The sequence below is a fragment of the Elaeis guineensis genome, chromosome 10 (genome assembly GCF_000442705.2).
Source record: "Elaeis guineensis isolate ETL-2024a chromosome 10, EG11, whole genome shotgun sequence".
NCBI lineage: Eukaryota > Viridiplantae > Streptophyta > Magnoliopsida > Arecales > Arecaceae > Elaeis > Elaeis guineensis.
The window spans coordinates 38,273,979-38,284,280 of NC_026002.2; the positions used below are offsets into that span (position 1 = coordinate 38,273,979).

Below are 10,302 nucleotides of genomic sequence, written 5' to 3' on the forward strand. Positions count from 1 at the left end.
TGACTCTAAAGGTAAGATTAAATACTTCAATGCTAGATTGGTTGCATAACGATACATAAAAGAGGCATGAATTACAATGAGGCATTTTTTCAACCTCTTGTAAGGATTCTTTAAGTATAATCATGACATTGGTAACCCATTTTAACTTAGAGCTTCATCGGAAGAATTTTATACAAATCAATCATAAAATTTTGTTGAGAGTGGAAAAGAACATATGGTATACAGACCTAAAAGATATATCTATGGTCTTCAGTAGTCATCGAAAAAATGATATCTTAAGTTGATGACATTGAGCATTTTTTGAGATTGGTAGATAATAAAGTGGATCAATATATGAATCTTAAGATTAGTGGGAGTAATTTTTTTTTCTTTTTCTAGTATATAAATGCTATTTTGTTTGCCAGTAGTGACTCTATTGTAGCATAAGATCAAATTTTGTTATCTAAAATCTTTGATATGAAGGATCTGAGAGAAACTTTATTTATACTCGGTATTCAGATTTACAAGAATAATCTATGATATATTTGGGTTGTCTTGGATAGGTCACATTGATTGTATACTGAATGCTTTAGTATGCATAATTATAAATTTGAAGATATACCGTGGTCAAGGGAGATAAATTTAGTAGGAAACCAATATCCTAAGAATAATATAGAAAAGAATCCATGAAGAATATATTTTATTTAACTATTATGTATAGTCTGATGTATGTAAAGATTTATGCCAGATCAGATATAGCATATATGCGAATATACTTTGAGGATATACATAACAAATCTAAACATGGAGTATTTCGAACATAGCGAGGTATTTATAAAACAAATCATAACAAAATATATGCTGACTTTTGAAAGTCTGATCATCTTGAAATAATTGGATATTATGATTCTGAATTTTACTGATTGCGTGGGTGATATGAAATCTGATTTTACTATATTTTAATGATGGCTAGAGGAGCTATTTCTTAAAAGGTTCAAAACAAACTCTTATAGTATCTTATATTATGTTGGCAGAATTTGCAGCATGTTAAGAGCTGCAACTTATACTATTTTATTTAGAAACTTCATCCCAGAGTATATTATTATTGATTCTATCTTGAAACTATTTTAGATTTATTGTGATAATAATGCAGCTGTGTTCTTTTCAAAGAAAAATAAAATTTTCAGCATTCTTATTTATATAAAGATGGCAGACAGAGATTTGATTAAAGGGAGACATTGTAATTGAACATATAAAAATTGATGCAATGCTGAGAGACTCATGACCAAAGGACTTAGATTCATCATATTTAATAAACATATAAAAAATATGGATTTGTTGGAATCTTTTAATATACTTGGTTAGTGGGAGTATTATTTTTATTGAACATTATATGGATATCATAAAGTTTTTATTTTTTATTATTTTTATAATGACTTATTGCATTTATATTTTCATATGTTAATTGTAAATGCTATTTAAATGAAAGTTTTTAAGTATAAAGATATTGCTTAAGCATAAAAGTATGGTTTGAATCAAAGTCTTAAGCATAAAAGTACTACTTAAGTATGAAAATATTGCTTATGTTGTAATTGATATCACTAATATTATGATTCGCCTTGCGACGTAAAGGATTCATCTTAAGACATATGATGAAATTATGATATAAGTTTAAAATTGTTGTAGCTTTTATTGGAAAGCATAAAGGTGTTTTATTTGAAATCATAAAGTGGACTGATGATGAGCTTTATATATTTTGATCACATGGGTATAAAGTTTACACTATACGCACTACATCACTAAAATTCATATCGATAAGGTTACTAATATTTGTAACCATAGAGGGATCTAATATCAATAAATAGTATGAAGACTGCTATAATTCAATATTAGTGATTTTAGCAGACTGAATTTTGACTAAAGATATTATTCATTCAGGACATTTGCATATGTGGCCACATAAGGTACTCTTAGCCTGAGAGTCATTTTTTAAACTATATACAATAATTATATTTTCGTAAATAAAAAAAAGATCTTAATCAATATCGTCCAAGTGGGAGAATGTTGAAAATTTTCATAAGGTAAGCTTCCATTGATTATAGACCGATTTCTTATTTTGATTTGTTATAAAAAAATATGGGCTAGGTTGTCATCTGAATAAATGGTTGAGGAGCCAATGATTACTTGCGATCATGTTATCTTGGGTTCTACTGTCTTAATCATGTGATGTGGCAGATATTGGTATAGGCCTGACTCGTCTAATGGGCTCTATAATAGGTGGACCCATTAACATTATTAACTGGGCTACATCCCCACTCCACTCTTATATATATCCATCTGTAGAAAAATCCTAGGGCATTAAGATCTTTGCATTCCTAAGGCGGAACTCATCCTATTAAGGAGACAGGCATAAGATGGAGAGGAAAAAAAAGATCTATGCCTCTATTGTTTATTTCTTCTTCTGTAGGATGTTGATACAACGATTCTTAATGGCCGCTTAGAAATTTTAAGATATGATTTATTGATTGGATTTTATTTTTTTCATTTCTTGAAAGATTTTTTTATATTTTAATCTTCTGCATGAGATCCATGAGAAAATATTCTTCAATAAATCTTCAACATAACTTTCCCCTAAACTGAGCCAAATGTATAGGTTACATAATCTTACACTCCAAAAAGAAAAAGAATATAACACAAGTCAATTGGGTGTGTTGCATCCTCGTTGAGTCAGTTTAATCGAATTTCTTTGTATACAAAAGCTGTTTACCACATGAAATCTCTCCAATTGTATTAAATTATATGCTCCCTCTTCATACACATGCTCCTCTTATGTCTTTCCCAAACAAAGTAATAAGGAGAGAAGGAAACAAATCATGCTTATCTAACAAGTTGGTTCACTTAAAAATTCAAATATTTGTGAATTAGCTTACCTTAAGTATTATGAGAATTGCATTCTAATTAATTTATATATTTGATATCAACTTATATAAAGCTTTTTATGATAAAATACTCAGCAGACATTATAATTAATAGGATTAGTGATATAAAATATCTTACAGGATAGTAGAAATGCAAAGAATGTAATGATTCAATAATTATATTGATCATTTTATGTTAGCTTTTATGGAGCAATAATGCTCCAGCTAAACTAAATTTATACCATTATCCGATTACAAAATGACATTTTTAGCTCCAATTTTTCTAGAAAAAGACTATTTTAATCTATGAGAAGGATTTTTTCTAATACTCAAATCAACTCAGCCGGCAAACGCATATAAATTATATATTAGTTTAACTCTATGTATTCATGTATATTATGTAGCACATGTCTTGCACACAATAAATAGTCGCATCTGAAGGATGAATTCAAAAATTAGGAGCCACCAACTGCAGTTTTTTTTTTTTTTTTTTTTTCTCGAGAGAAGGAGATAGACTTATCAGGTATGTTTAATATAAGCAAGTTGCAAACGTAGATCTGGAGTAGGACCACCTATTTCTATTTATTCAAAGCTAATTTGATTTGAACATGATGCAGAAAATATTTCGTCCAACTACGATCCACGCCAAAGAGAATCCAAATTGGGCAGCTATCTCGACGGTGGATGATCTGAAGCTATGATTGCATTTGTCGATGATATTCGCCGAGAGTTGCAGCCAAAAATTCCTATCCATCTGCTATCCTGTAGATAAGATGTCCGAAATCGACGGACAGTCAAATTGATCATCATTGTCTATTTCAGCTGCTTGCTAACTATGGTACGTAATAATTGAGAGCACGATCTCTACAGAACTGACCAGGAGCAACCATCGACCACCCCATATCAATAGCATGGGATCCTAGGTAAATCTCGAGCTCCTTTTATTCTCCGATTTATTCTTGTTCTTTCTTCCACTGCACCAATCGTTGAGCGTTGATGAGACTCCACCCAAAAAAGAAAAGGAAAATTCCGACAACACAACCCTTTTGCAGATCCATTCCTTCACCTTGGAGCCTCATCTATTCCATCGATCCCAACCCATCTCGAGTACACCAATCGCAACCTAAGATCGGCAGCAACAAAACTCACCTGCCAATAATTTAATCGAGTAGGTGACCGGAAGACACGCACAGGAGGTGAGCCATCCGCGAAACTTAATTAGACTGGTGTAGGTGGTACCACGGATATACCGTGCCCCACCCATTAAATGCTACGACAGACCCATCCTCTCAAGAAATTTAATCTCCCATATTTGACGTGACACTTCAAGCCCCTGATATGTCCGCCGAATCAGATGGGACGAGCCACAGAAGCCCTCCAAAAGAGTGAACCCCATGCGTCCGTCACCCTCCTCTGCAACCCTCAAAACTCCCACCACGTGATCCCAGCCCACATCCCCGAAACCTGAACCAAATTTGAACTCCAGCTGCTAAGCGAAGCAAAAAAGGACACGACCCCTGCCATAAATCCTCACCCACCTCACATTACATTACATGCTCCCTTCCTCCATGTGGTAATAAAGCTTCTCTTCACCCCCTCAACGAAAGCTACGCTGGGAACCAAAGTAAAGGAGAAAAGACCACGTCCTTGTCCGTCTCCAGACCCGTCTGCCAGAGAGAAACCAAACACAGAGACAACTCATTTATTTCCCTTTCTCTTTCTTGGGATTAAAAAAAAAACAATAGCATCGAGAGAGAGGGAAAAGGACCCCTCATTGGAAATAACCGTAGGAGATTGAAAAAACCAATGCAGCCCTCTACCTCATTTGTAGCACTCACAGCAAAGACCACACTAACACAATGTGCTTTTCACCCATTCACTGCTCTCTCATCGAGCAAAACATCCGTCTCGTATACACAAAGAAAGATAGGTGGTCGGCCGGCTGGTTTCTAGCTATGAAGCCCCAGTGGGCAAGTAACCAAGTTGGTCTCCTTTTGAACCAAACCAACTACCGGGAGGTGCAAAGAGTGGTAGTGGTGGTGGCGGAGGGAGGAGGGTGGATGGGCCGCCAGGCCGAGGCAGTGAGGAGGCAGAGGTCCTTCCAGCCGAGCTTGAGAGTGCCGTTCTCTTCGACGAGGGTGTAGCCATCGGAGGGGAACATGCCGAGGAGGAGGGTGGCCTGGGCGGCAGCGTTGCCCGCGAGGGAGATGACGCGGAAACCGGACTGGCTGAGCTTCTCTCTCCAGTTGCCGAACTTGACCTCGCCGGTGCGCGCCGGCCCGCCGACGGCGAGCACGTTGCGGATTTCGCGGGAAAGGAGCTGCTGCTCGACGATATGCCGTTCCTGGCTGTCCTCGCCGTAGCTCGCGCCCAGAGAATCGAAGAGGGCGGAGTAGTAGTGGATGGCCTCCACGAACCGGGAGAGGAACGAGCCTGTTTGGCTTAGGTCTTGCTCCACCATTGTCACCACCTTCGGCGCCAGCCTTTTAAGAGAACCATGCAAACATTTCCAATATTGAAAGGGTTAACTATTAGTCTATTGTTACAGCACTGAAAGTAATGGTTACAAAGTAAGAACTATTGCCGGGTAAAAAATATGACATGCTGCGAGGAGAGCGGAAAGGCTACAAAGTAGTCATAATTACTGCTTTTAGGCGCGTTTTTAGCATATGTTTTAGTAGTCTTAAGTATTAGTGATTGATTGCCGCTATGAAAGGAGTAGAAATAAACTAATAATTCATAAGTAACAGACAGAATGAAGATAAGTAGAATACTTTTCTTTATTATTTATTAAAGATTAGAATGTAGTAATATTTAGTATTTTTGTTTCTCTTAGCAGAAGATCTTAGCATAATGTTGTCCTCCAAGCGAACATGCCCAAGACCAAAGTTCTGCGACTATTTACCGGAAAAAAGCAGTAAAAGTATCATTATAACAAGAAATATAAACAAAAATGAACTAGAATGTAATCGTGTAAAGAAGATGATATAATTTTATTCGAATGTAGTAATTTTTAGTACTTGTAGGCTCTCTTCTGCAGAAGATATTAGTGGCATCTACATCAGCAATGCCAAAGTGCAGTGATCATAGGTAGTTAAAAATATCATTAGAAGGAGACAAATGTTCAAAAATGAACCACCATATTATCTTGTCGAGATGATGATGCCAACTTCTATAGAGAGGGGGAAAAGACTACGAAACAAAAATATTTAGTATTTGTAGGCTCTCTTTCAAGCTGATCATAGTAGAAATCATCACCCCCGTCTAACATTCACAATACCAAAGTTCAGTTACTAATTACTGGGTTAAAATTAATGAAAAGTATCATTATTATAAGAAATGTGGCCAAAATAAACTATCACGAAATCTTGTTGAGAGAGGAAAAGATAAGTATTAGTAATACCCAGTACTTTCCTGAATTGTAGACTAATAAAACTCTCATTCCTACCTTCTATATGCTAAACATCAGCCATTATTTAATGCATTAAGGCTACACGCTAGTAATGACTAATAAAAACTTTCGCAGAAATGTCCACTGAGTGCTTTTGGCAAAACAAGTAATGAGAACAAAGGAAAGGCCGCACAGAGCTAATAATCGGCACTTTTAGATGCTTATCATCTCCTGCTTAAAAAATGTAAAAGAAGAGTGTTGTAAAGGAGAGCTAAAACAGGAAGAGAAGAAGACGCAGGAGAAGAACAGTAGCAGCAGCAGCTATTCTTCGTAGCTCATTGCCATTTCTTATGTGGAATGGTAATCATTGCACCGTGGGAAGAGAAGGTAACAAAAGGAGCAACCTTTTTTGAAAAAAAAAAAGAAAAATCCAACACATAAAGTAGAGTAGGGTAGGGCAAGAGAGAGATATACCGCTGGAGAAGCCACAGTGTATTGGTGTCAGAGCCCGTGACATCGTAGAGCGAGTGGTGGAGCCAGTGGACGGCCAGCGCCTCCCTCCGGTTCACCCCCAACCGGTCCGGGTCCAGATTCCCCACCTTCTCCGCCACCGGGCAGAACTCGAACGGCAGACCAAGTGTTTGCGCGAAGTCCGACAGCCTCTTCCCCGTCGCCTCCAGCGCCTCTATGGAGGACCCGAGACCGGTCAGACGGACGCGTGGCGGGCCGCCGGGGCGCGAGGCGAGGATGTGGAACAGGCCCGGCCACTGGAGGCCTTGCATGATGTCGAGGTCGATGATGTGCACGCGGTCCTCGCGCTCGAACGCCTCCTGGATGGCCTGGTTGGCGGTGAAGTGGGAGAACTTGACGAAGGGGCTGATGCCGTTGAAGACCTGGAAGGCCGAGACGAGGCGGGAACGGTGGGGGACGGAGGGGAGTGGCGCGTAGAGACCCAGGCAGGAGCTCACGAGGCGGGCCGACATCGCCTCGGAGAAGTAGGCAGCCACGCGCTGGGCGGAGGTGCCGAAAGGGGTCGACAGCTCCGAGATCTCCAGTAACAGGCGGTTCGCTTCCTCCAGGTTGTCTGCGGCCACCGCCTCCGCGCACTGGAGGAGGAGGGTGAGAAGGTGGAGCCCCTCCTCGTCGCGCTTCTGCTGGCGGATCTCTTCCTTCCTCTCCTTCGCTGCCGCGGCGGCCGCGGCAGCTGTCGCCGCCGTGGCCTCGTCGGAGGAGGCGGACGCCGAGCTCCGCTGCGGCTGGGGTTGCTGGGGATTGGGGAGCCGGGAATAGCTGGGATTTGTATTCGGATTGGGTTCTTCCCAGCTAGGGAGGTGCTGGCTGGACGATCCGGCGGCGGAGGACTGGAAGGACGGCGATGGATCGATTCTCTTCAGCGGTGGCCGTAGCTCCGGCAGCACCGGAGCCGGACGCCTCCGCTTCTCAGACGGCTCCGGTGCTCCGCCGCATGGAAGCGCCGGCAAAGCCGGCGGAACCAACGTCAAGGACCGGAGGCGGTACTCGAGGACGGCAGCGAGGCCGGGGTTACACGGATGGATAACCTCGCGAACGTTGTGGATGAGCTGGGGGATGGACACCTCCGCCGTGGCGCTGCTGATCAAATCCCGAATGATCCCATCTATCCACGCCGTTGCCGCGGCGGCGTCGCCGCTCCCGTCGTCGGAGGACCCACCAATGCCGGACGAACCCAAAAGCTGCAGCCCCTCGGCACCCGACCCTCCTCCCCGCTCCGCATCGGACGGGAACAGCGGCGGCCCGGGGAACCCGCACACGGCGGGCGGAGCCGGCAACTGAGGCGGCAGCGACTGCAAGAGAGTGCTCGGGCCAGCGCCGGGTAAGAGAACGGTAGGAGGGTTGGGGTTGAGACTCGGCTCAAACAGTAGAGGCGATTGGGCTTGGAGATCGCCAATAAAACCGGGGGGCAGGGCGGCCGAGGCCGAGGAGTTGTTGCCACGGCGGGTGAGGCGGGTGGGGTTGGGGTAAGCGGATGACTCGGCCTGGAGGTCGAGCTCGGAGGCGGGACGCTTGCGCACCATTTTGTCTAACTTTTCTTGGTGGTGTTGTAGTAGGCGCTGCTGCTGCTGTTGTAGGTGCAAGTAAAAGAGCAGTTCTTCTGGTTCTAGTTGTTGTTGTTGTTGGTGGTGGTGGTGTTGGTGTTGTTGGGAGTGGGGGAGGAGGGGGGGTGTAGAAATAGTGGTGGGTTGAGGTATAGAGGAGAAGTTGGGAGGATCATGGGATGAGGAGGGAGGAGGGAGGAGGAGGCAAGATGAGAAGGCCATCAGAAAAAACAAGGGGAAATTGCTCTGTGCATGGGATTATTGGTGTTTGTGGGAGCAGGAGGGGAAGAAGAGTGTGGAGGTTGGAATTGGAAGAGAGCAGTGGGAAGGGAATAATAATAGTAATAATAGAAGGTAGAAGAGATGAGGCGGAATTGGGATGAGGGGAGGATCGAGGAGGGCATTGGGTTCCGCCAAGAAGATAACGGCGGGGGGATTGGGACATGGGGCGTCGGTCGGATTCGGTGCCCGCGCGCTCTGCCCTCCCCCCTCTTCAAAGCCCACGACCCTGCTGTCGCTCGTCTCGGGATGCAAACGCGATCACCCAGGCGGGATGGGGCCTCCACCTACTGTGCTGCCATCCTGGCCATTGGGGTTTTACTTATAGTAACCCACTGCCTTTTTCTTTTGACCTGGGAGTTTTGGAGTAAAGGGAGCGAGAGTGGGTTGGAAAAACTTGTTACATTGTGTTTTTCGTTCCACACACCTCTGATGCTACTTTCTGACTTGGTTGCTGATATCTTATTCTTTCTGTTCTGGCTGTGGTTTCAATGTTCTTCTCACTGCCTTTTTCTTATTTCAAAGATTGATTGGGCTCGGTGTGGATGTATTAGTTTTGGATGTATGGATTTTGGATTCCGTTTGTGAATCGCTTTGGAACAAGATAGAATTCTCAGGCTGAAATGAGTGGATGCCAGTTTGCTGTATTTTTCGGCAGCAAGACTTTGATTTTTCGATGGAAGACTTGACTCTGACTTTGCTGCGATGAATTCCTTGGAGTGTCTCAGAAGGCGATGGCATACATTAGCAACCAAAAAAGTATTTCTCTCATTTTAGACGTGCAGAGCCAAGTGATGGTTCCGTTCTCTCAAATATTAGAAGCTCTTGAAAAGTCCAATAGCGTGACAAATATGTGCTTTTACTTTAGATTACGAGGTGTATCAAATAATCCTATGTTTTAAAGAATAGATTTTTTTTTTTTTTTTTTTTGATCTACCATGTCATGCCACGAGCAGTAGTGGCAAAGAATTGGTATAAGTACAAGAAAACAGCGAACAAATAATTTGAATAGGCAATAATTGTGTGAATGATCTCCTATTATAGAAGTGCACATTTGTTAGCATGTATAATTAGTGGAAATGCTAGTAGTTGACACAATTAAAACATATTTATAGCCTTACTAAATGATATGCTCCGCCACTAATTAGTAGGAAGCACAAGTTAGGTCGACGCTTAATTGGTGTAAAGGAAGTTACCACCGTGCCAGTTCATCAGATAAAAACAACATTAGGACATATGCCTTGAATCTTATGCTGGTAGTCCTTCAATTACGTTCACCACCATATAAATTGATTCTATTTTTCTTTTTCTTTTTTTTCTCGAGAAGTAACCGTGAATATTAGAGTTATACTAGTGTATCATATCTTTTGATAGACCGTACAAGTTTTTCCAATAAAAGTTCAGATACCATATAGCTTGCAGTTTAGGAAATTTCAACAGTGTGAAAATCTGATGACTAATTATTAAATAAATCATTAACAAAACCATGAGTTGCTTAAATGGAGCGTGAAGGATTAGTGCAGATCGTCTTTTTTAACTTGCCAGGATCTATCTTGCACCAAATTTGTCGACGACAACAACAACAGCAATTATAATAATAATAATTGTTTACGTAGAATCTGTTCTCTTGTAACAAGGAGAAGTACATCCTATGTTTTTT

At 41.8% G+C, this 10,302-nt stretch overlaps 1 protein-coding gene across 1 annotated transcript; it reads right to left on the minus strand.

The window, feature by feature from the left end:
• Positions 1-4,749: 4,749 nt before the first annotated feature.
• On the minus strand, positions 4,750-8,824 carry LOC105052347 (protein SCARECROW 2). The gene is made up of 2 exons (XM_010933124.4): positions 6,763-8,824; positions 4,750-5,380 (listed from the first exon to the last, which is right to left on the minus strand). The coding sequence occupies exons 1-2, from the start codon at positions 8,583-8,585 to the stop codon at positions 4,906-4,908; spliced, it is 2,298 nt and encodes a 765-aa protein (XP_010931426.1). The 5' UTR covers positions 8,586-8,824; the 3' UTR covers positions 4,750-4,905.
• Positions 8,825-10,302: the final 1,478 nt, after the last annotated feature.